This window comes from Lepidochelys kempii, chromosome 4 (assembly GCF_965140265.1).
Source record: "Lepidochelys kempii isolate rLepKem1 chromosome 4, rLepKem1.hap2, whole genome shotgun sequence".
Taxonomy (NCBI): domain Eukaryota; kingdom Metazoa; phylum Chordata; order Testudines; family Cheloniidae; genus Lepidochelys; species Lepidochelys kempii.
In genome coordinates, this window is record NC_133259.1 from 124612194 (window position 1) to 124638480 (window position 26287).

At 43.2% G+C, this 26287-nt stretch overlaps 1 protein-coding gene across 10 annotated transcripts in view; it reads left to right on the plus strand.

Moving 5' to 3' along the window:
- Nucleotides 1-15349, plus strand: part of FAM53A (family with sequence similarity 53 member A) — a 118817-nt gene extending 103468 nt beyond the window's left edge. For 2 of the 10 annotated variants that reach the window (XR_012158757.1, XR_012158758.1), the window contains exons 7-9: nucleotides 860-981; nucleotides 2375-2422; nucleotides 15203-15218. Coding sequence is in view for 6 of the 10 variants with exons in the window: in XM_073342774.1 (XP_073198875.1) it covers nucleotides 2375-2500 (126 nt within the window). In the remaining 4 variants the exon portion in view is untranslated. Of the gene's footprint in view, nucleotides 1-859; nucleotides 982-2374; nucleotides 2583-2956; nucleotides 3079-15202 lie in introns of those variants that run through there. The other 8 variants (XM_073342778.1, XM_073342781.1, XR_012158755.1 and 5 more) reach the window with 7 other exon arrangements.
- The last annotated feature ends 10938 nt before the right edge of the window (nucleotides 15350-26287 follow it).

Sequence of the window (26287 nt, forward strand, 5' to 3'; positions counted from 1 at the left end):
CCCCTTTGCAGTCTAAAGTGGAGGATAGTTTGGACTTCTATATTCCTTATGCCTTTGGACCTGGTCCAGTGGGAGCTGGGGAGACAGAACTGATGGGGGATTGGGAGGTGGCAGATGGTGGGGGGGCAGAGGCATGCAGAATTAATTGCTGAGCAAGGAGATGGGCAGATGTGGGGGTGAGAGCTCCTGCAGTGGTGGCCAAAATCACCTTAATAAATTTGAGGGATTCAGCAGCACTAATTGTCTCTGACGCTGAGGTGTGGTGTGGCAGGGGGAGTTCAAAAATCCAGACAAACACTATATATATATTTAATCAGGAAAACCCTCAAGATTTGGGAGCCAATGTCATGATTTTTAAGGGTCTGACACGATTTTTGAACCTTTGGGGTTGGCAGTACTGCAGTTAAACGGTCGGTGGATACACATGTCTGGCTCTGAATATGAACTCTTTGGTTAACAGCAGCAAACATTTGCTATCTATGCTATCTATCTATGATATTAGATATCAAAGCCAGATACCGACAGCGACTGTGTTCTCTAAGGGCATAGCCAGGAAATGGGTCTCTACCTGATCCCTTTTTGAATCTTGCTGAGTTCTTGGCCTCGGCAACATCATGTGTCAGTGAGGTACGCTTTGTGTGAACAAGTGCTTCCTTGAGTTTTGAGTTGTCCATTTTTTAGTTCCCTCGAATGTCTCCTTGTTCTTGTGTTTTGAGACCCAGGGAACAGAAGCTTTTGATCTACCTTCTTTAGACCATTTGTATTTTATATACCAATGTTAGTCTCCTTTCTAAGATAAACAATCCCAACCTTACAATCTCTTCACGTGATTTTTTTTTGGTTTCTCTACTCATGGCAGCTAAGATTGCCACAGGAGGGAGAGGGAGTGTATGAGCGTGAGTGAGAGAAAGAAAAAGAGAAGCAGGAAAATGCAGAAGAGAAGCAGCTCCTGAATGAGACCTTGAAGGAGCACCCAGTAAGGTAAGAGGAGACCCAGGAGAGAACTGCACTTTGCTAGTCGAAAGCCTTTTCATCCTCTGGTGATTATAACTTCCTAAACTGCCCCATGCGACAATCACTCAACCTCCATCAGACCCTTAAGTTACCACTGTGATGTACCAAAGCTGCACTGACTGAAGAGTGAGAACCCAAAGGCCTCTCTATTTTCCAGGGTCAGATCCTCAGCTGGTGTAAATTGTCACAGCTCCATTGAATGGACCTATGACAACTTACACCAGTTGAAAATCTGCCTGTAGGTCGTCTGCTTGGTAGCATCATTGAGCTTTCAACATATTTTAGTTGAATAGCAGGTGTGTAGCTGATGGACCAAAAATGCACTGAAAATGACCTGAAGAAGAGCTTTGTAGCTTGAAAGTTTCTCTTTCACCAATAGAAGTTGGTCCAATAAAAGATATTATCTCATCCACCACCTCTCCCTAATATCCTGGGACCAACAATGCTGCAACAGTGCAAACTGAAAATGAACTGCCAAAGGAGCATTTATACGATAGTCCAATAGCCTGTTGTGACACATTTTTCAAGTGGGTTTTGACACAAGTCATTTTAGCCCCTAAGTGCATCTCTTACTGTCTTTACTAGCTAGGTTCATCTGGTTAGTGTGGTCTCTCTGAAAGTGCTAAAACTGTGTAGGAAATGGTAAAACATAATGTAGTGTTTACGGGTTATAAATAGGCTTGGAAAAATTAATTTTTTTTCAGAAAACATTGGTAAACTTCGATTTCCCCATAAACGCACATTGATGAAAAAGTGCATTTCAATTGACGATGGGATTTTGATCATTTGTGTTTTAACGCTTACAAAGCTTTAACTTTCTGAGTCTCAATGTCTGCTGCTGTTAAATAAATATTACGACCTTCCTGCTCATAATTCACACAACTGCGAAATTCAAATGGGTAAAATAATCTAACAAAACCTGCTTAAAGCCCATCATTTTGTGCACTTGTGAAAATTTAAATTGATCAAAATAAACATGGATAGTATCGATTGAAATTATTTAAAAAAAAAAAATTCTGTCAAGCTACTTTAAACAGTCGGCATAGACCTATATACTCTTACAGTCAAGTTTAACATTTCCCAAACGAGTGATTCTTTTATTATATTTTTTTTAGAATATTTCATTTAACAAGGATAATCCATACAAATACGAATGTGGTGTGACATGAATGTGTACATGTTTGTAGCAGTATATATAACCTCTCAAATTATGTTAAAGGAACTGTAAAGTTGCAAAGTGAAGCATTCAAAAGTTAAGAAATGCCAGATTTAAGATTAACCATGCAAGAGTTGTTCCCGTTGGGCAAATTCATTTTGACACAGTCTTTAGTTACATAATCTTATACTATTTTTTCCCCAGGACCCCTGCCTCATTCAGTGCAAAGGATGGAGCGTGCTCACTGAATGGGTAACTATGCAATATTTCTTTTTTATCTTCTTTCAGCATGGGGCCCCATACATTACTTACAGCAGACGATTCAAATGAATGCAGATAGAAAAGCCCATGAGGAAATTAATCTATAGTGCCCCATCATAGTATCTTAGTTCTTTACAAGCATAAATGAATTCATCTTCACAGCACCCTTGAGACAAGAGGGGGTATTATTACCATTTTACCCATAGGGAATCGAGACAAAATTGTCCACAGCATCTGCTATTTTAGGTGCCCAATTTAAGAAGCCTGGGGCTTGATTTTTTTCAGAGTACTTAACATTTTACAGCACTTTATATGTTCAGATCACAGCTCCCAATGACCACAGTTGCAAGTGCTCAGTACTTCTGCAAATCAGAAGATAAGACATACACTGATTACCTGTGGAGATGGTGTAAATGACATGCCCAGTATGACAAAGGAACTCTGTGGCAGAGGCAGGGGTAGAATCCAGTTTTCCAGGATGTCGTTCAGCAGCCTTAATGACAAGCATCCTTTCTCTTTCTGCAGTTCCCCAGGTCCCTGCTTCATTCACCATCCACCTTCCAGCTTTTGCACTAAACGAGGCAGAGATACTGCAGACAACAACCTTATTAATTGCACAGCCCTAATTCATCCCCAGAGCAAATCTATCCCAGGCACCGTGTGTGGCAGGGAGTCTCATTGAAAAATACAGTATGTGATTAAAATGTGATCTTGTAATTACTATATCACAATGCATATGCACAAGGGGGCTCAATTTAGATTGCACATACATCTGGCATTTCTTAACTTCTAAGTACATGACTTTGCAACCTTAATGTTCTTTTAGTGCAATTTTTAATGTAATTTTCTACATTAAAAGCATTTTTGTTTTTTCAATTTTTGTTATATGCAACAAATTGAACCCCCCCCCACACACACACACACTCAGCAGAAGCAGCAGGGTCAGGGCCTTTAGATCCACAGTACAGTCCTCTATCACTTCAACTAATGAAGTAACTAGTAGCAGTTGTAAGCTGTTATCTTCTATAAGAAAGGGAACAAGAGCTTTGACAGTGGCATTCACAACTGCTGTTTGGTAGACAATATGGAATGTTTAGACTCAGGAATAATGGGTTCAGCGGCAGGTCCTGTAAGGCCATGCCCGATAGTGGTTACAGGCCCTTCTGCCTCTGTACCCTCCCTTGCTGCTATCCCCTCTGGCTGCTAATTCCCATTCTCCCCCACCCCAACTTTCTGCTCCCCTCTGTCTATCTCCCCTGCCTCTCCCACCCCCACATGTTCCTCACTCCTCTAAATTCCAGGCAGGCTGCTCCCTCCTCTTTCCCGTTCGGGAACATGCTTAGTTGCTCTGTGGGCATGGTGTATTTGTAATCTGGTTGGCACCTTGAAGCTGTGACGGGGGCCTGGAGCCTGCCCAGTGCAGATGGAGTCTTCAGAGAATTTAGCTTGCCAAACTCTCAAAAGTCTCTGCTGAGCAAGTGTAAACTGAGATTTTTTTCAGAGTCTTAAAAAATAGGCAAATTTAGATGTGATTTCACAGGGACAACAAAAGGCACATATCTGACCCCAGGGCAAGTACCTGCTGTAAAGCATGCAGATGCTAAAACTTCTCAGCTAAAATGGTTGTAAGAGGTTTTTTGTTTAATATGGATAAAACGATGTATTTTTTCCTGAACCGCATTTTGAGAGATGATTGAATTGTTTGAGCCAACAATTTCCTTTACAACAGGTGGGTGGGAGGCAGGGGGGAATCAGCCAGAAGCAAACAATCAGCATTAGAAAATGACAGCCTGAATGATTTGTCTGGCAAAGTTATAAGCAACTGAAAAGAAGGTCTTATAATGGAAAGTGGTGGGTAACCTTACCTATAGGTAGTGCTACCTTCATTGCCTAATATGATGAGTAATGGAATTGACAAACTTGCTAAGTCTAATAACAAATCCATGAGTTCAAATGTCATTGAATTTGCAGTCTGTTTAGGGCAAACGAGGAGGGGAGGCAGAAGCGAATACAGACAGCCTACGAAGAAAGCAACAGAGAGAGAGAGAAATTCTAATGGGAGTAAATCCCCTGTATGCTCTCTTCTGTTAGAATGGAAAGCACCTAGTACATTGTGGGAGCTACTGCAAACATAAGGTGACACCTTGAAGTTCTTGCACACATGAAAAATAACTATCAATAAGGTTCACACTTGTGCAAATCTGGCTCTGACTGGGGTGATCATGAGGTTCTATCCCTAATACTCAGCAAAATTAAAAAAAACTCTTTTCTTAAAAAATGAATTGTTACTCTTGGGGGAAGGAACGTGATTTTAACTTTATGGGGGAAAGATTTGTGGGCGTGATCTGATTTGTACACATACACAAAATCGTTTGCAGTTATCTAGACCTTGAACTCCTCCAGGCTTGTATTTATTTCACACATTAACTATAAAAACCTGTAGTCTAGGCTGTAACAACACACACAGCCAGAGGGGAAAGGAATGGGTCTTTTCACTCTGATTTTGTATGATGCCAGATTGTGACACGTTTCAATATTCATCATGATGCCTGTTCTTAAATTAATTTGCAAATGATAATGTCAAGTTGAACTTTCACACATTCCTTTTAATCTCCATAAGGTTAAGGTCTCTGCCCTGATTGATTTGTTGCTGTTTTTCACAACCCAGGAGTTTGTATAGCGAGTGTCAAGAGCAAACTGAATGGCTTAAGACAGCCTTAAATGTGAGAGATGCGAGTGACACTGCTGCTCTATAGCAAACTATAAGCCTGGGTGGGGAAATCTTTAATATGCAAACTAAGCAAGCCAGACATCAGGACAATAGAATTATATAATCCATTTTCAGAATGGCCAGCTGTTCCATTAGGAGGCTGCTCAGTTCCCCACTCTTCTCTTTCCCCCAATGATAATTATGCAAATGAGTGGTGAGGCAGGAAGCCAGCTGGGCTACCAACTGAAATATTAAGCTGTTCTTTGTAACTTCAGACTCCTTATTAGCAGTGCTACTTGTAGAGCTGCAAACTGTATGATAGATGTCTCTGGATGGGGCTTGCCATTTGCCTTAACTTACCATCAGCCCACCCAATGCTGTAAACACAAAGTTTGTAAACTGTTCAAAGCAAAAATGTTGTATCACCTCCACGCGCCTCAAAAATGTTTGTTGTCAGAAAATCCTTTCACTGTGTCGAGAAAAATAATCCACAACCAAAAGAATCATGGTGTTGGTACAAACGGTCAGAACGCAAGTTGAGTGCACAATTAATGGACTCACATTGCACCATTGTTTCATCCTCTGCCAGTTTAAGCTACTTTCACTATGTTGTGTGTGTCTCTGTCCCCCGATTTTTGATTCATGTTCTGGATTTGGGTGCTGCCTGGTTGAAATATAAAAGTGTAGATGTTGTTTTAGTTTGGGCAAGACAAATTGGGTGGCAAATTCAGGAAGAGGGTATGCTGTGTCTGCGAATAGCGCCCTTTGTCAGTCCCCTTTGTCAGAAAAAGACAGAAAGAAACTGTATTAACACACATGCACACCTTCCTTCCAGGCCTTTTGTAAACATGAGAAAGAAACTAAAGGAGGTACAAGTCTAGTGTTGAAAAAAATTCTTTGCCAATCACCTTTAAGAGCCCATGAGTGTGGCTCCAGAATTCTCTGGAGAAGGATGTCAGTGCTCAGGCATGTACTTGCAAGGCATTTCCTTCTTGACTACCTGGTGTTAAGAATGCAAGCTCTGCAATCATGCCCCATACGAGAATGAGGACCCTTCTCTCCTGTCCAGCGATACAGATCCTGGGCACTTTGAACGTTTGTTTCTATGGAAGAGGTTTTTCAGTACATCCTGAGGCCCCTAAGTGATCACTTCCTAAAACCATTTCAAATAAATATGGTTGGTCATGGATGTGCTATAGGCCTCTTTTGCTTGCCTTCCATTAAATTTGTTCATCTCCTTCCTCCACGCTTCCCATTTTTAATATTTGATAGGTGTCCACAGCCTTTTAGGTGCTGCATGCGACACTAAATATAGTCACAGGAAGATGGGTTATAGGAGAAGCCAGGTGCTTCAAGGTGGGTATCGCTGGAGGAACAAAAGGGGCACAGGGTGATGCAATAAGGAATGAGGTCAGGGTTGTAGATTGGAGCAAAGCTATGTGGGAACTTTGCAGTTTGGTGTCCCCTATCCCTGTGCTATCAATAGAACAAAAGAATGGCCACACAGGGTCAGATCAATGGTCCATCTAGCCTGGTATCCTGTCTTCTGACAGTGGTCGGATGCTCCAGAGGGAATGAACAGAACAGGGCAATTATCAAGTAATCCATTCCCTGTCATCCAGTCCTAGCTTCTGGCAGTCAGAGGTTTAGGGACGCCCAGAGCATGGGCTTGTGTCCCTGTCCATCCTGATTAATAGCCATTGATGGACCTATCCTCCATGAACTTATCTAGTTCTTTTTTGAATCCTGTTATAGTCTTGGCCTTCACAACATGTCCTGGCAAGGAGTTCCACAGGTTGACCATGCGTTGTATGAAGAAGTACTTCCTTATGTTAGTTTTAAAACTGCTACCTATTAATTTCATTGGGTGACCCCTTGTGGTTGTGTCATGTGAAGGGGTAAATAACACTTTTTTCCCACACCACTCATGATTTTATAGACCTCTATCATATCCCCCCTTAGTCCTCTCTTTTCTAAGATGAACAGTCCCAGTCTTTTTAATCTCTCCTCATATGGAAGCTGTTCCATACCCTTAGACATTTTGTTGCCATTCTCAGTTCGTTTCCCAACTCCAACATATCTTTTTTTGAGATGGGGCAACCAGAACTAGGTGTGGGTGTACCATGGAATTATAAAGTGGCTTTATGATGCTTTCTATCTTATTATCTGTCCCTTTCCTAATGGTTCCTAACATTGTTAGCTTTTGTGACTGCGGCTGCACATTGAGTTTTCAGAGAACTATCCACAGTGACTCCAAGATCTTTCATGAGTGGTAACAGCTAATTTAGACCCCATCATGTTGTATGTATAGCTGGGATTATGTTTTCCAGTGTGCGTTACTTTGCATTGATCAACATTGAATTTCATCTGCCATGTTGTTGCTCAGTCACCCAGTTTTGTGAGATCCCTTTGTAACTCCTCACAATCAGCTTTGGACTTTGAATAATTTTGTATTGTCTGCAAATTTTGCGACCTCACTGTTCACCGCCTTTTCCAGATCATTTATGAATATGTTGAATAGGACTGGTCCCAGTACAGATCCTTGAGGGATCCCACTATTTACCTCTCTCCATTGTGAAAATTCATCATTAATTCTTAGGTTTCAGAGTGGCAGCCGTGTTAGTCTGTATTCACAAAAAGAAAAGGAGTACTTGTGGCACCTTAGAGACTAACCAATTTATTTGAGCATAAGCTTTCGTGAGCTACAGCTCACTTTACTTGTGGCACCTTAGAGACTAACCAATTTATTTGAGCATAAGCTTTCGTGAGCTACAGCTCACTTCATCGGATGCAGTGAGCTGTAGCTCACGAAAGCTTATGCTCAAATAAATTGGTTAGTCTCTAAGGTGCCACAAGTACTCCTTTTCTTTTTTCATTAATTCTTACTCTTTGTTTCCTATCCTTTAGCTAATTACTGATCTCTGAGAGGAACTTCCCTCTTATCTCATGACTGCTTACTCTGCTTAAAAGTCTTTGGGGTGGGACCTTGTCAAAGGCTTTCCTAAAGTCTAAGTACACTGTATCCCGCTTGTTCACATACTTGTTGACACCCTCAAAGAATTCTCTTAGATGGGTGAGGCATGATTTCCCTTTACAAAAGCCGTGTTGACTCTTCCCCAACATATCGTGTTCATCTATGTGTCTGATAATTCTGTTCTTTACTATAGTTTCAGCCAATTTGCCTGATAGTGAAGTTAGGTTTACCAGCCTGTAATTACCAGATCACCTCTGGAACCTTTTTTAAAAAAAATCAGTGTTATAGTAATTATCGCCCAGTCATCTGGTACAAGGCCGATTTAAGTGATCGGTTCTGTACCACAGTTAGTCATTCTACAATTTCATATTTGAGTTCCTTCAGAACTCTTGGGTGAATACTGTCTGGTCCTGGTTGCTTATTACTATCTAAATTATCAATTTGTTCCAAAACCACCTTGATTGACACCTCAGTCTGGGGACACTTCCTCAGATCTGTCATCTAAAAAGAATGGCTCAGGTATGGGTAGGGTGATCAGATCGCAAGTGTGAAAAATCGGGACACTTATTTTCAAGGTGTGTGTGTGTGTGGGGAGGAGGTAATAGTTGCCTATATAAGACAAAGCCCCGAATATTGGCATGATCCTGATAATGTCGGGACATCTGGTCACCCTAGGTGTGAGTATCTCCATCACATTCTCTGCAGTGAAAACTGGTGCAAAGAATTCATTTAGCCTTGTCTTCCTTGAGTGCTCCTTCAGCACCATCATCTTCTAGTGGCCCCACTGATTGTTTGGCAGGCTTCCTGTTTCTGATGCCCTTAAATATTTTTCAAGATAACTTCCATTTAATTTATCTATAAGGTGTTGGACCATCCAGAACCATTGGTCTAGGTTTACTGTCTTCCAGCCCACCTTTACTTTGACTTTAATGAATGAAAGTTTATTCATGTATTCATTTCCTTAACACAGTTGTGGCCAGAAATAGTGGTAACTGCTCTATGGACTTAATCCTGCTCCTCTGGAAGCCAATGGCAAAATTCCCTTTGACTTCAGTGGGAGAGGAGGGGTAGCGATGCATGCTTGTCTCTCCTTATTATAACATCTGCATGTTTGTGAAATGCACAGCCCATCATTACCATATAGCAGATCTTGACAACCAAGGACTTTGTGACACTTAAAATTCATGCCGCAAGCAGCTGGGATCTGTGTAATGGACTTCAGTAGAACAGGACGATGACACAACATGCTTGCAGCAGTGAAGATTATACTGCTGAGGATTCATTGGAATGGTTACATTTTCCTTTTTAGGCTGAAGGTGGAGTGTGGGCTGGCAAAAGAATCTATTAATATGAATGATAATTCACTTGGCTGAAACCTGAAAGTTATTTCAAGGGTTGTAACTTTTGGCTGTGTTGAAATCCGCCCATGCAGGCAAACACTGAACTGCAATTAGTCATGGAACTGTCACTTTCTTAAATGCTAAATTGTATTGTGCAGGAAAGAAGAGAGAGAATGCATTCAGTAATGTAGGAGGCCAAATGCTAAGCATTATTTACAATGGCTTGAAGTTTGGAGGAAGGAAAATGTAATGAATGGGGAAACTCTTGAACTCGTTTGCAAGGCTGAAGGAATAAGACCACTATTTTTATATGGGGTAAGGGGAAAGCTGGCCTTGGGGTTAAGGTGCTGGAGTGGGATTTGGGTGGCCTGGGTTCAATTCACATGTCTGCTGCTGATTCCCTTTGCAACCTTTAAACAAGTCAGTTAATCTCTCTGTGCTAGAGCTCCATCAGCACAATGGGGAGAGGAATGCCTACATGTAGTTGAGGCTCTGAGATTGTGGTGATGGGAATCATACAGATACCTAGACCAGTAGTCCCCAAACTTTTGAGGGACATCCCCACCTTACCCTTGTTCATGTGCCTCTATTCCCCCCATCCCATCCTGGGGCCGAGAACATGGCTGGGGCAGGGGACGTGGACAAGGTAAGGGGGCTGAGGCTGGGGCCGCAGCTGGGGGTGGGTCTGGGTCTGGGCAGGGCCATCCTTAGGATTTATGGGGCCCTATGCAATATGCCCTGAGGAGGGATATTGAGGGACGGGGGAGGGGAAGGTGGGGGCTCCACTGAAGGTGGTCCCCAGCCGGTGCCGCTGACCCCAGTGTGTCGAGGGGACACAGCCACCACCCCGCACCACCTGTGGACCCTCAGAACCCTCCTGGCGCCATCCTTCCCGGCGTGGCTTCTGCCGGGGCACCCAGGTGACCTCGGGGCTTCTTCCACCCCGTGGCTTGAGCTGTCTGCTTGGGTGCCCATTTTTCTGGGGGGTCCCATATTGGCCACGGGGGAGGGGAGGGCGGCTCTGGGCACGTGCCCCGTTGGCCTGTGTATTAATCTGCATGGGGGGGTGATGGAAGCTCTGGCCAGGGGCCCCCGCCACACACCCAGCTTTGAGAGGAGATTCCTGTCTCCAGCACGCACGGCTCCCTCCGGGCACCCACAGCCCCACGCCAGCTCCTACCTTGTTGATCTCCCAGAGAGAAGCCCTCCGGCCAGTGGGTGAGCTGAAGGGAGTGAGCAGTGTGCGAGAGGGAAGGGCCAGGGGGCTTCTTTCACGTGTGTCCCTCCCCACCCTTTTTTTTTTAATTTCCCACCCCTGCTGCTGATTGTTGTCCTGATTCATTCTGCACATGTGCAGCGAGGAAGACTCCGGGTGCAAACTGTACACAGCCCCGGCCAGCCTGCCTCTGGGTGGGACAGCGGAGTCAGAGCACAGCACAAGCAGAACTGGCCAGGGCCCCGCAGCCCCGGCGTGCCCCAAATTTTCGGGTGCCTTTTGCAGCTGTGTATGCTGCGTATGCCTAAGCATGGCCCTGGGTCTGGGAGCGGGGCCGGGGATGGAGCCGCAGTTAGGGGCCGAGGCTTCGGGTGGGAGCAGGCCCTCTGCTCGATGCAGAGCTGAGGCTGGGGATAGGGCCAGGCGCGGGGTCGGGAGGTGGGGCCGGAGCTGGGAGCGGAGCAGGGCTGGGTGTCACTCCCTCCTACCCCGTGGGGGCTGGCCCAGAGTTGCCATGCCCCCACGAACGTTCCTCAGCGCCCATGTAGGGGGCACGCCCCACGGTTTGGAGGCCTGTGAGCTGGGCAGATCTGAAGCATAACCAGCAGTTGTACGGTGCATGCACTGCCTTATTTTCAATGCTGTAAAGGGTGCAATTCAGCTGAACAATCTGCGCTGTGCTGAAGCTATACAAGTTAATTGTCAGCCTGAAAGCACATCTTCTCAAGTCCAGTTTGCTTTGGTACAATGTGCACTTCTAAATTGTCCCAGAGCCAACTCCCGAGAGGTCAGGAGAACCTGCCGTCCCCGCTGTAGCGAAGGGAAACTGTCGGTGCTCAACACATTTTCACATCTGGTCTGAATGTACATTAAACGCATTTTTAAACCACCCGACGTGTGTTTTAAAATTTTAAGTATGGAATTATGTGACGCTCTGTGTCTATAGTGCATATGCGTTATACCAGTGGTATTGGGAGAGGGGTTTTCTACAGGTGTTTTTAGGGTTTAGAATGGTGATTTACACTGATGTTTGCCTGTGCACCCAGAGTTTGGGGTCGGCACATTTGGGAAATTAAAATAAATATCTATCAAAAATGTAATAATCCTGATAGTAAGCTTGCCAAAAAGCTTTCTGAATATACATAATAGATTTTTGGTAACGATAATTAGCCCTTGTTAAAGTCTAATTCTGCCACATTCCAGACGAAAAGCAGAAATGTAGGTCCTGATCCAACAAATTGCAAGAATAGGGAGATAATAATAATAATAATAATAATTATAATAATTATAAGAAATAAAGACTGGTTAAGGAACAAGAAGAATTCCATCTTCACAACAAGAGATAAGTCTGGGTATTCCATGAAACTAGAAGACAGTGTGCGAATTTGTTATACAACATTCTGAATGTTTTTGCCTCTGGAAAACGTCCTAATTGTGGCCATGAATTTCGAAGACTATCCAATTTTTTTTTTTTTTTTTTGGTAAACTAATGGAGGAGATTAAGTTTGAGGTCCTGAAAAACTATTACTAATAACTGTCACAGAACTCAGATGCAGCTAATCAGTATACATACTTTTGTGATCTGGTTTGATGTTGCTTTACAGCTCAATATTAATGACCTGTAAGGTGGTTAATGACAGAAGTTTAGGGCTGGTCTACACACAATTATACCAGGATAAAGGGGCCTTATACCAGTATAGCTTATTCCCCTTCAAGTCCCTGTTTTGCCTGATTCAGAGCGAATGCTTTTTAACTTGTCATTTATTTTGATACCTATTTTCTCTCTCCACCCATCCCCATCTATTTCTTCAGCAAATGAATAGGAAAACTCTTAAGGCTTTCATTAACCCTTGTTGTTAAAGAATTTTACCAGTGGTTTTTCATGCATGTTGTAAGCACCTATCTAAATATTTACCTAACTCCTCTGGAGACATTTTAGTCTATTGGCAACATCATGTGTTTCCTAGTACACCTTAACTGGCTGGTAAAAGCTGTTCAGGTCTCTCAAGTAAATATTTGTTTTAGAGCCACTATTTTTTAAAGAAAAAGTAAAACTGGAATTAATTAGAAAAGAAACTAAATTTCTGCATAATAAGGTTGTGTGACTTGAATCAGGAAACCATATGTCAGCCTCAGCTTTGAATATTCTGGTTGCTGTTGCTTTGTGAAACAAGAACCAGAACGTCACTGAAACGGATTTTATGCAAGTGTTCATGGTCCACTTTTATTTTCGATTTCAATTGGGCTGCTAACTTAGTTCAATATATCTTGACGCAGACTAGCACAGAGAGTTGATGGTTGGTATGGGTATTTTTTCCCCTGAAAGAAGGAAGCCGTATGACAGTTTCTTACTCGAGGGAATGTGCTATGTACGTTTGATCTTCCTTTCAGGGCTGCAAAACGCTGCTTTCAGGAGAGCCCAGTTAACAGCACAGGCCGAGGCTTTCCCCCACTTCCATGATGCAACTGGATACTTGCTTCATCTGTTCCCTTTAAGCAGTTCAGCCTTAGCAAGGGAAGAAAGCTGTTTTCAGTTTAACGAACTCCAGCTCTGGCCTAGTTGTGCTCCATTGTCTCTGTGATGTCCGCCCTTTCGGCTGAGGATCTCAGCATAAAGCAAACTCCAATTAGAGGGGAAAAAAAAAGAGAAAAGAAAATAGATAGAGGCAAAGTTAGTCAGCTTCCCCAAATCTATAGCACACTGATTAAACAGATGGAATCACGTGGCCAGTTACTTTGCTGCAGCCTGGCCTCCTAAGCAGGTGGCTGTGATTCAGAGGGGCATTCTGGAAACGATGAGCAGTTTGCCCTTCTAATTCATGGCTACCCAGCTTACAATGGCCATATGTTGATTACAACTTGACTTGGCTCCTGCTGTTGCAGGAATTGGAACATATTTATCTCCCCACCCCCTAAAAAAAACAACCCCCCACACAGAAAGCCTGCCACAGACAGTTAAAAAAAAATATCCAACACTTGTTGAGTGCAGGTTTGGAGACCATCCATGGTACAGAACCCCATGGGTATGATTCCTTGAAGGGCTAATTGCTGACCACCTTTCATTAAGAGACCATCGCTGTGGTCCCAGCAGCATTTTGAACGTTTATTCCAACGGGCAGATGGCCCTTTGCTGTTACAAGCAGACACATCTAATGTTACAGATGGATTATTATGCTGATTCATCGCTAAAAGAAAAACTTACCTCACAACTTAACTCACGATGAAGTGGGCTGTAGCTCACGAAAGCTTATGCTCAAATAAATTGGTTAGTCTCTATGGTGCCACAAGTCCTCCTGTTCTTTTTGCGGATACAGACTAACACGGCTGCTACTCTGAAACCTGTCAACTCGCAATAGGGGATTCATTTGAACATGAATCCTTCTCTAGCGTATGTTCCTCTTCCATGGTGCTGGTGCTTCCTCTGTGGGACAAAGTTCTCCATCAGTACTGCTGGTATTTACCCTCCTCCTTGCAAAAATTAAAAATACAAAGAGTTGTAAAAAACCAGTGTAAAAATAAATATGGTCCTCGTTGAGACCTACTCTTGCTAAGTACTGGACACCTTCCACTCCTATGGAAGAGTGGTGATAAGCTATGTGGATACTACTTGTCTTTCTAAGTCATGCCAACAGAGGTGAGGGCCATTCCCAGGTAGATTCTGTGATCTACCCATGTCACTGGTTGGGCAGGATAGAGACTTCGGGCAACTCAGCACATTCGGCAGAAGGAAGTGGAGTTGTTCTGAAGCTCAAGGCAACTTTCCTCTCCTGGAAAGTGGTTTTTCTGGACCCAGCTCCTGTCACGGGGCTTGGCTACCATGAGGAGGAATGGTAGGGTTGGCTCAAAAATCATTCACAAAGCACATGCCTCTCCTGCTATCTCAGTGTAGCATAGATTTGGCTCAGAAGTGCCCTCCGTCACTTTAGTATCTTAACAAACTAACTTTCTCCTCACAAGACCTGGGTGATTTAGCAATGTGATTGCACCCTGTGTACAGCTGGGGAAGCAGGGCACAGAGAGGCTAACTGACTTGCCCAAGGTCACACAAAGAATCTGTGGCAGAGTCAAGCACTGAACTTGGATCTCTGTCCTGAGCCTTAGGCCAGTGTCTTAACCATGAAACCATCCTTCTCTCTATTTGACCTTAAAATGCAGTTCTATTCTGAACTGTGCCGTTGTGGGGTCCAAAGTTTATTGTGTCTCACTGATTCCACATTAAATATGACCAGTTCACGAATTAAAAGCTGTTTTTTCTAAAACTCTCAAAATTCACCTTTAGGACTGAAAGTCAAGCTGGGTTCTTCCTGGCTTGTGTATCATCTCCAGCAATAAAGATTTTGCTGCCCAAATGGTGCCCTCAGTTATATCTGTGCAACACCATTATTCCTGAGAGATGGGGATTAAATTTGATTATGAAGTTAATTTCCCTATCGGGAAAGAATATTAGAAGATATATCAGATATTAGAATCCATCAGTTGCCTTGGAGTTTCGTATTTGCCCTAACTTGAAATGCCTGTGTTTTGTTTTTAGAGTGCTACTGGGCAGCAGTTTCTTTTGACTGATTGAGTCAGTGATGGCTGGATTGCTTAAGGAGGCTGAGAGCTGTAATGTATACACCATAGTCTGAAAGTGTCCATGGTCATCAACATTCGGAGGAACTCCATTTTCTGTACTCAGGTAAAGTGTATTTACTAGTGTGTTTATTAAGACACAGTTTTGTTGGGGGGGGAGATTTTGGTGGTGTTTCCCCCCTTCCCTTCCCCCTCTCCCCCAAATGATATAATAGAATCATAGAAGATTAGGGTTGGAAAAGACTTCAGGAGGCCATCTAGTCCAACCCCCTGCTCAAAGCAGGACCAAATCCAACTAAATCATCCCAGCAAGGCCTTAAAAACCTCTAAGGATGGAGATTCCTCCACCACCTCCCTAGGTAACCCATTCCAGTACTTCACCACCCTCCTAGTGAAATAGTGTTTCCTAATATACAACCTAGACCTCCCCCACTGCAACTTGAGACCATTGCTCCTTGTTCTGTCATCTGCCACCACTGAGGACAGCTGAACTCCATCCTCTTTGGAGCCCCCTTCAGATAGTTGAAGGCTGCTATCAAATTACCCCTCGCTTTTCTCTTCTGCAGACTAAAGAAGCTCAGTTCCCTCAGCCTCTCCTCATAAGTCATGTGCCCCATCCCCCTAATCATTTTCGTTGCCCTCTGCTGGACTCTCTCTAATTTATCCATGTTCTTTCTGTAGTGGGGGCCCCAAAACTGGACGCAATACTCCAGATGTGGCCTCACCAGTGCCGAATAGAGGGGAATAATCACTTCCCTCGATCTGCTGGCAATGCTCCTACTAATGCAGCCCAATATGCCTTTAGCCTTCTTGGCAACAAGGGCACTCTGTTGACGCATATGGGACGAGCATATTGGACAAAATCTCTAGAAAGACACTAGTTGATATAAGCCAGCAGCAATAGGCAGGGGAGTTTCAAAGGAAACATTTTAGAGTCTCAGTTTGACCTAAAGTTTTTATTATCTGGGAAGTCAATACAGTTTCTATAAGTGAGTGTATAATTGTGCTGGGATGCAAGTTAACCCTATTCAACTAACATCTCAATGAGTTGTCTGGATTGGAAACTGTGGAGGAGGAGGAAGAGCGAAAGGCAGGAATAGTGAGAGACAGAAAAGAAAGGAAGTGAGAGAAAAGGAGAAGGAACTCCCTTTCTCTCTCAGCCTGCTTCCAAGTGAAGACCGATGAGGCTGTGAGGTGAGAACATGCAGTAACAAGGGATCATGTAGGGGCTTTGGTGACATGAAAATGCCTTGCAGCATCTTCTGGGACTGGGAGAACAAATGCACCCTGCTTATTCTAGAGAGGGTGATTTTTTCAGTTTTGAAGGTAGATATTAAATTTGATTTTGACTCTCAGACTGGGGGAAGATGTGGAGCCGTACCTTCCTAATGTATAACTAAGAGCTGTGAGGATACATTCTTTAAGACTGGGTGGTCCCCCTCCATCCTTATCAAGACTGAGCAGGCAGAGCCTAACAGAAGGAGTAAGGGGTTGTCCAGTGCTTGTGAGATATAATTGCAGATGACTGTCCACAGGAGGGTTAGCATGTGGAAGGAGTAAAGGATGTGTGCTTGTGGGGCCTGTGAATTGGTTGTATCTCCAGGAGGTTCTCTTCTCTCTGATGTTCCTGGCCTGTAATCTGGCTAGTTCTCATCAGAATCTGTCCCGTCTTCATTTCCTTGTGGTTGTCCTACAAAGAGTGATAAACATGACAAACCTAATTTATCTTCCCTCCAACTCCCTTTGTGGGACAATCCACACTGCAGAAGGGGGAGAAAAAGCTTCAAGTAACAGCCTCTAAGAGCTACTTATCAGGTACATTCTAGACTTAACCAAGACAGGCGCCATCACTTCATTCGCCTTCCACCAAACACAAACAAAAAACAAAACAAGAGTTCAGTCTCTCATTCTGTTTGAAAATGATACATTCTGTTAGAACCATGTCTGAGCACACCACCACTCCTCTGGAGGAATTTATCTGCCTACACTTTGGTGGCCAATGTTGCTAATTGATACCAGCTCTCTGCCACTCTTCCTGACCCTTATTGAGGAAAAAGTGGAACGAAGAACTTGGACTCTCTCTGGGAGATAAAACTTGGAAATAAATCTGGCACAAAAGCCTATTCAGTAAATTTATTTAGAGAGTTCCCTAAGAGGCAGATTCATAGAACATCCGTGTTTTGCTTCAAGATTTTTAATAATGGAACAGCAACAGAGAGAGACAAAAGTTGCCATCCAGCTGGAATATGATCCACTGGTGGCTGAGTCACCCTTGGGAGCTCTGGTGTGGTGTTCCCCTTATCAATGGATTATCGCTAAACCCTCAAATGAGAATATTAAATTTCAGCTATTCAAAAACAAATGGTAAGTCATTTCTTGTACTTACTGGTGATTATTTAGGGCTTGACTGTGCTGTATAGACACTGGGCCCTGTGCGGAGCTACTTTGCACTAGGAGACATTATATTAAAGAGGTTAAAGGATCTACGACTACTATAGTACAACCTAAGGGAGATCTCCAATAATTGAAGGTCAAGATTTTCACAGATAGGAACTTAAAGTCAGATTCCTAAATCCTGATATAGGCTATTGAACAAAGCTCTAATTCAGCAAGTCCCACTGCAGTCAGTTATACAGACACATGAAATCAAGGGGGGTTAGGCACATGCTTAAAATTAAAGGGTTGACTTAAGTATGTGTTTAAGCGCTATACTGAATTCGTGCCTCTGTCAGGTGGCTTTTAAAAGGGTTCGGAGCCTCCAGCAGTTCCCATTTAAATAAATAGGATCCTTATTTAGAGTATGGATATCGTGTTCATTTTTTAAGCACTTTGGTGGGCTCCTGGGGATGGAAGGCACTATAGAAATATACTGCACCTGGCGCCAAGCCAAAACCCTGGATCCAAACATTCCCCAGACTTTGCGGCCGGATCTGAATTTTGTGGCTAGGACCAATTTTATGCTCAGCTCATCAGTGCGCCATTTTGTGGGCTGCACACTTAGTTGCTGGATGAGCAGAAAGCTAATCTCATTGTATTTTTTTCTTCACGATCGCGTGGGGGAGGAGGGAAAGGGAACTTTGCATAGACATATAAAGCTCTGCTGGCGAGAGGCCACTGCCACATTGCATTGAAGGGGCATAAAAAGCAGAACAGTAAAGGAACTTTCACATCTTGTGGCTATTTCATCAAAGGCTCTCTGTCTGTACAATTCACAGGCAATATTGCTCCGATCACGGTTTGTATGTATATGGTTTGCCAAAGGGTCACATTTCCTGAAATCCAGTTTTTTAGAAAGATAAGAGCCATATTTATTTATCCAGCTTGTGGCGTGAAGAATCGCAAATCAATAAAAAAACAAAACAAAACAAGTCAGCGCATCAAAAAGATGCCAATACATAAAACCTAAATATTATTTATATTTCTCTGCTAAATGCCTAGCACGCATTTGGGAACTTTAAAAGAGTGATTGTTTGTTTACATTGATTTTTTTGCACATTCTCCTAATTTTCTTCAGCACCTCTGTAGAATATGCTCTGTTGCTCAGCTGTTCAATGCATGTAATTATCGGAGGCTATTAGTGGAGGCCTGGGGTTGTGGTATCTTCTGTATGACACCTACCTTTAAACTGCTATCTCACTCTCTTTGTCTAGGTGCTTATATGGCTCTCATTATCTGTAGCCTACAGAGAGGATATTTGCTTATGTTTATATAGAATTGTTGACATGTAAGTAGGCCCCAAAATCTATTTCTTTGACAATTGTCAAGGGAGGCTTGGTAAAATATGAATAAAGTGAAGTGACACAATTCAGAGGCAAGTCGAAGATAAATTAGGACATACATAACCCCAGGTTATGTTGTAAACGTGTTTTGGTCCTTACTGGTTTTTACAAGTGTTTTCAATAAATTGTTAATGTTTTGGAAAATGCTATCTATATTGATAGCTATCTATATTTCCACAGATGCTAAATGAGGTGATGTTTAATGGTAAATAGCTAATGAGAAAGTAGAAAATATTTAATTATGCTAAAAGGTGGCTTTAATGTTAATTTAGGGGAGTTGTTATAATTGATTATAAAAACAGCAGCATGCTAATTTTAGATTAAGCTCCATCTACCGTCAAGGTACTGTTAGAGAACGGATTATGACCATTCTCATTTAGGGACTGATCACCCTTAAATGAATCATTTCATTTTGCAATTGACTTTCATCCACACCATTACATTGACTTTCTCCACACCGTTCATGATTTTATAGACCTTTATCATACCTCCCCTAAGTTTTCCTTTTGTACGCTGAGCAGTCCCAATCTTTCTAATCTCTCCTTGTGGGGAAATTGTTCCGTACCCCTAATCGTTTTCAGAGCCCTTCTCTGCACCTCTTCCAATTCTAATATATATTTTTTTGAGATGGGGCAACCAGAACAGCACACAGTATTCAAGCTGTAGGTTTATTGTGGATTTATATAGCGGCATCATGATATTTTCTGTCTTCTTTCCTAATGGTTCCTAACGTTCTTTTTGCTTTTGGGACTGCCCCGGCACGTTGAGCGGATGTTTTCAGAGAACGAACTGCAAAGACTCCGAGCTTGCTTTCCAGATTGGTAATGGCTAATTTAGACCCCATCAGTCTGTATGTATAGTTGAGATAATTTTTTTCAGGGTGTGTTACTTTGCACTGATCTACACTGAATTTCATCTGTCATTTTGTCACCCCGTCACCCAATTTTATGAGATCCCTTTGTAACTCTTCACACTCAGCTTTGGACTGAACTATTTTGAGTAATTTTGTATTGTCCACAAACTTTGCCAGCTCACTGCTTACCCTTTTTTCCAGGTTACTTATGAATATGTTAAGCAGTACAGGTCCCAGATTCAAGGGGGAACCCATTATTTACTTCTGTCCATTGTGAAAACTGACCATTTATTCCTAACCTTTGTTTCCTATCTTTTAACCAGTTACTGATCCATGAGAGGAACTTCCTCTTATCCCATGACTGCTTACAAGCTTTTAGTGTGGGACCTTGTCAAAGGCTTTCTCAAAGTCCACGTACATCGTATCTACTTGATTGTCCTTTCCATTTGCTTGTTGACCCCCTCAAAGAATTCTCATAGATGGGTGAGGCATAATTTCCCTTTACAAAAGCTGTGTTGACTCTTTCCCAACATACTGAATTTTCTCAGTGCTGAAGATAGGCTTACTGGCCTGTACTTGCCAGAATCACCTCTGGAGCCTTTTAAAAATGTTGGCGGTACATTAGTCATCTAGTCCAGAGGCTGATTTAAGTGATACGTCAATAAAAGGATGCCTGCAGACTCCAAATATGCATTTAATAAGGCTGCTAAAGCTTGGGATGACACACCTCACACATCAAACTAAAATGATTCCATTGCATTGCATTAAATAATGTCTCATGATGATGGAGTGGGGTCTAGAGCTTAAGGAGGCAAATGACTTTGTGGATATATCTACACGGCAAAACAAAGGTGTGCTCCTAACTCAGGATAGCTAAATGCCAGAAGCCGAGACTGGATAACTAGGGATGGGTCACCCAAAATTGCCCTGTTCTGTTCATTCCCTCTGAAGACCTGGCACTAGCCACTGTCAGAGAGAGGAGACTAGGCTACATGGATCATTGGTCTCACCCAATATGGCCATTTTTCTGTTCTTACATAACCCAACTTAAGTTAAAATAACAGTAAAGATCCAGCAACTCTGCTCTTAACCCTGATTAGCAGCTTGAGTTCAAGCTTAGGCTGCTGTATATGCTTGAACTCGAGCTGTTAACCCAAATGAAAAGCCAAGTTGCCATCTTGGGATACAGAAGGACCTAGACAAATTGGAGGATTGGGCCAAAAGAAATCTGATGAGGTTCAATAAGGATTAGTGCAGGGTCCTGCACTTAGGACGGAAGAACCCAATGCACAGCTACAGACTAGGGACCGAATGGCTAGGCAGCAGTTCTGCGGAAAAGGACCTAGGGGTGACAGTGGACGAGAAGCTGGATATGAGTCAGCAGTGTGCCCTTGTTGCCAAGAAGGCCAATGGCATTTTGGGATGTATAAGGAGGGGTATAGCGAGCAGATCGAGGGATGTGATCGTTCCCCTCTATTCGACATTGGTGAGGCCTCATCTGGAGTACTGTGTCCAGTTTTGGGCCCCACACTTCAAGAAGGATGTGGATAAATTGGAGAGAGTCCAGCGAAGGGCAACAAAAATGATTAGGGGACTGGAACACATGAGTTATGAGGAGAGGCTGAGGGAGCTGGGCTTGTTTAGCCTGCAGAAGAGAAGAATGAGGGGGGATTTGATAGCTGCTTTCAACTACCTGAAAGGGGGTTCCAAAGAGGATGGCTCTAGACTGTTCTCAATGGTAGCAGATGACAGAACGAGGAGTAATGGTCTCAAGTTGCAGTGGGGGAGGTTTAGATTGGATATTAGGAAAAACTTTTTCACTAAGAGGGTGGTGAAACACTGGAATGCGTTACCTAGGGAGGTGGTAGAATCTCCTTCCTTAGAGGTTTTTAAGGTCAGGCTTGACAAAGCCCTGGCTGGGATGATTTAACTGGGAATTGGTCCTGCTTTGAGCAGGGGGTTGGACTAGATGACCTTCTGGGGTCCCTTCCAACCCTGATATTCTATGATTCTATGATTCTATGATCTCTTCACTGCTGTTTTAACCCAAGTTCGCTAACAGGAGTTAGCTCACCTAAGTTAAGAACACACTTTTTTTTTTTTTTCTTCAGGATAAACATACCTTATGACTTCTCAGTTCTAGTTTTAGATCCACCATAAACTAGCTCTGTGCAACAGTTAACCCATCTGTGAAATGGGGCAACTGATATTTTCATACCTCCCAGGGTGTTTGTGGGTCTTAATTCATGTTAGCCCAGCACTTGGCGATCTTTAGATGAAAGTCACTTTGTAGGTGCAGTGAGTGCTCATTAGCACGCCCTGTCGTCATCAAACACAACGTGATTCAGTCCATCAGTGTCATTCATGAGATATATTAAACACAAGCAGTTACCTTTAAGCGGAAAAAGAATCATTTTAAAGGGGCAAACTTAAAGGAAAAAAATCTGTTTAATTTGTTAATGCTGTCGTGTGATCCTGAATTCACACCCAGCATCGAGGTCTTGGATAATTGGTGGTGATCTTACAAACTAATGCATGTTTTGTACCACAAGAATGCAATGAGCTGCATACTGACCTTCAACAATCAGACTAACGGTCCCTTTTGACCTTAGGGTCTATACGTCTGTGCAGTCTGTCATGGTACTCCACATATGTGTTTGCCTTCTTATAAAACTAGGACCAACCAAGGTTAGTTTTGCTGATCACCACCATCAATAACTATCTGATTTAGCCAATGTATTTTTCAAGCTCCGTACAGCTGCTCTTTAGGAGATTTATTATTTATACACGAATGGGATTTCCAAGTACCCCAAATAGTAGCAAGTTTTTTCAAAAGTGCTTAGCACCCAGCAACTCCCATAGTGACTCTTCTGACCTGATTTTTCCAAAGATCTCTGTACCCAGCTTTCTGAGCTCTTTCAAAAATCAGGCCACTTATTTTCGTGCCTAAATGGAAGTTAAATTCCTCTTTGAAAATTTAGCTGAAAAATTCCTTTTATAACTAATAAGGAAAAAATAATGTAACTGTTATAAATGACACAAAGAAATTATAGTATCGGGGGGTAGCCGTGTTAGTCTGTATCCACAGAAACAACGAGGGGTCCGGTGGCACCTTAAAGACTAACAGATTTATTTGGGCCTAAGCTTTTGTGGGTAAGTTTCAGAGTAGCAGCCATGTTAGTCTGTATCTGCAAAAAGAAAAGGAGGACTTGTGACACCTTAGAGACTAACAAATTTATTTGAGCATAAGCTTTCGTGAGCAACAGCTCACTTGGGTAAAAAATTCACTTCTTCAGATGCATGGAGTGAAAATTACAGATGCAGGCATTATTATACATGAAGAGAAGGGAATTACCTTACAAGTGGTGAACCAGTGTTGACAGGGCCAATTCAGTCAGGGTGGATGTGGTCCACTCCCAATAATTGACGAGGAGGTGTCAATACCAAGAGAGGGAAAGTTGCTTTTGTACTGAGCCAGCCACTCCCAGTCCCTATTCAAGCCCAAATTAATGGTGTTAAATTTGCAAATGAATTTTAGTTCTGCAGTTTCTCTTTGAAATCTGGTTTTGAAGTTTTTTTGTTGAAGTGTGGCTACTTTTAAATCTGCTATGGAACGTCCAGAGAGATTGAAGTGCTCTCCTACTGGCTTTGTATGTTACCATTCCTGACTTCTGATTTGTGTCCATTTAGTCTTTTACATAGAGACTGTCCAGTTTGGCCAATGTACATGGCAGAGGGGCATTGCTGGCACATGATGGCATATATCACATTTAGTAGATGTGCAGGTGAATGAGTCCCTGATGGTGTGGCTCATGTGGCTGGGTCCTCTGATGGTGTCGCTAGACTAGATAGGGCGACAGAGTAGGCAATGAGGTTTGTTACAGGGATTTGTTCCTAGGTTAGTGATTCTGTGGTGTGGTGTGTAGTTGCTGGTGAGTATTTGCTTCAGGTTGGGGGGCAGTTTGTAAGCGAGGACTGGCCTGCCTCCCAAGGTCTGAAAGAAATTCTAGTATCTTTATCATTTAAGGCAAGTTCTTGGAAAGATCTCTAACCTGTATTTTGCAGAGACACAGTGGAAGTATATTTCCTTAGTTCTCAATAAAGGCAAGATAGTGTAATGGCAGAAAGAAGGAAATGTTGGGTTATGATTACAATTTTTCTACTCTATTTTTCTAACGTTGGCCTCATCCATTAGCCGTGCGATGTCAATGAATTAGTTTTGAGCAACGCCATAGAAAAATATTTCTTATTAGGATCCCAAAGGGTTCAGGATAGTGAGAGAAAATAATGCCTCATCTATTGCAGAACCCCGAGAGACTTCTGTTGCAATGGCAGGGGGGTGGGGTGGGGGGGCTTTGTGAACTTTGTAAAGAATGAGCTTGTGCAGAGACATGCCTGCCCCTTTGAGAGAGAACTGAGTTGCCATCGTGCCTCCCACTTTCTGAATCTGCCTTTGTGAGAAACACGTGGGCTTGGCTGTGGTCAAAAATCGGCCTCAGTTTAATTGAGATTTTTAGTGAGAACATGATGGTCCGCTGCTGGCACAGAACACTGATCTGCCTTAAAGCTGCATTATCTATTCTGAAAACTCCCAAGGCATGACGGGAAAAGGGGGAATATCTTTCCCTCTAGTCCCTGCAAGGTCCAGCTGCCGTATTTGCATCACAAATAACCAAACATTCATTTGACTAGAATCTAATCTGGGCTACTGGGGAAAGCGTCCTGACTCTCTCTATGGGGGCAGCTCATCGCTCCTACAGCCTCACTCCTCCTCCTTCCAGATTTTCCTTCCCCCGCAGAGATCCATCTTCCAACCTTTCAGCTCCAGTGCCATAATATGGCATTGCATGTAGGATGACTTTGGCTCCGTTTTATTAGGTCCACATTGAAGGTAAATGTTTATTATACAGAGTAACAATATAAGGGTGAAAATAACCTGTTGAGACAAATTCAGCTATCAGTTACAGATGTAACCCGCTTTCTTGCTTGAATGTTAATGACAATGGAACCCCCACCCCCCCCGGCTTTCTGATTTATAAAGAGGACTTGAACGAGTTGTGGGGTTTTAAGAACATTTTTTAATATTTGATTTGTTGTTTACATTAACTCAGATTTGGGTCTCCCCTGGAAGACTTAATGGCTGGCTGGGAAACTGGTAAGCTTGTGACAGCAGAGAAATCAGGCAACTGAAACCCGAAGGGCCGAGCAGGGAGGTGGTTTTTCACTCAGGCACTTTAAAAGGCAGACTGGCCTTTGTCTCGTACTTCATTTCATTCCTGCCTGCCCAGTATTCAGGGCCACATGATTTACTCAGTGAATCATGCTCAGCAGCCGTGTTCACAAGCTGGAATGAATTTATCTTAGTCTGCTGGCCAATTACACCAACTGACTCCACTATTGTTTATTTTCTTCTGTTGCATCCCTCTTCAGTACTGCTAACAGTGTTCCTTTTGAGTATGGATGGTTTTCCTGGCACTCAGGCCTGCCGGCCTGCCAATCTAATGGACCATATCAGTTATCTAACTACTTGTAAGGGCTCCAATTTCAGGACAGCATGCAGTTGCTGTAATGAGCTGTTGTGGGCGCCTACTGCTGCCTTTATTGGCTAGAACATGTAATTCTTCCTCAAGTGCATCTTTTTGAAGCTGTCTCACCCTCCGGTGCATAGGGGGCTGCAGGGCCTGCCACAACGAGATAATGCATGTCTGTGGCGGAAAGTATAGTGAGATGGTCAGTGTAGGGCATAGCTCGTTCAGTGTAGGATGTGAGACTCCTGCTGTTGGCTGGGCTGAGTCAAAACAAAACGTGCAGACAGAAAGAGGAGCCCCCTTCTGTCGCCTCCAAAATGTTCAGATGCTCCATTTGTCTGTGAGCCTGAGAGCCATTGTGCAAATCTGAGTGGCAAGGGGGCCGTTACAGTGAACAGAATTGCGGGTGAAGTCGAGGCACTTGTTATGCCAAATGATGTGGGAAGACTAGAGATCTGCAGCGGGGAATCTGCTGTCTATGCGTATTGTTAAATGCCACAAAAACTTCATTAATCCAGAGTTAAGGTTGCCCGGTGGTGCCCTATGCCCTTCCCGAATGTGAAGAATGGCTAACTTAAACCTCTGGAAGCCAGCAGGTAGAAAGTTAAGGTACATGCCGCCTCTGTAATGCAGCCTTAACTCTGTCCTCTTTGAACGATGCCCCAACCTACCAGGAACACACACACTACTGCTCTACCCTTACAGATGCTGTCGGAACACTTCGAGAACAGAGCACATGAGCATAGTAGGATAACGTCTAACACTTTCTCTTTGCTGAGGCAAAATTTGGGTTTAGGTCAGGTATGGCAAACAGCAGCTGCCTACACCTGGCCTGCATTCAACCATGGAGCATACTCCACTCAAACCACCCCAGACATGCAAAA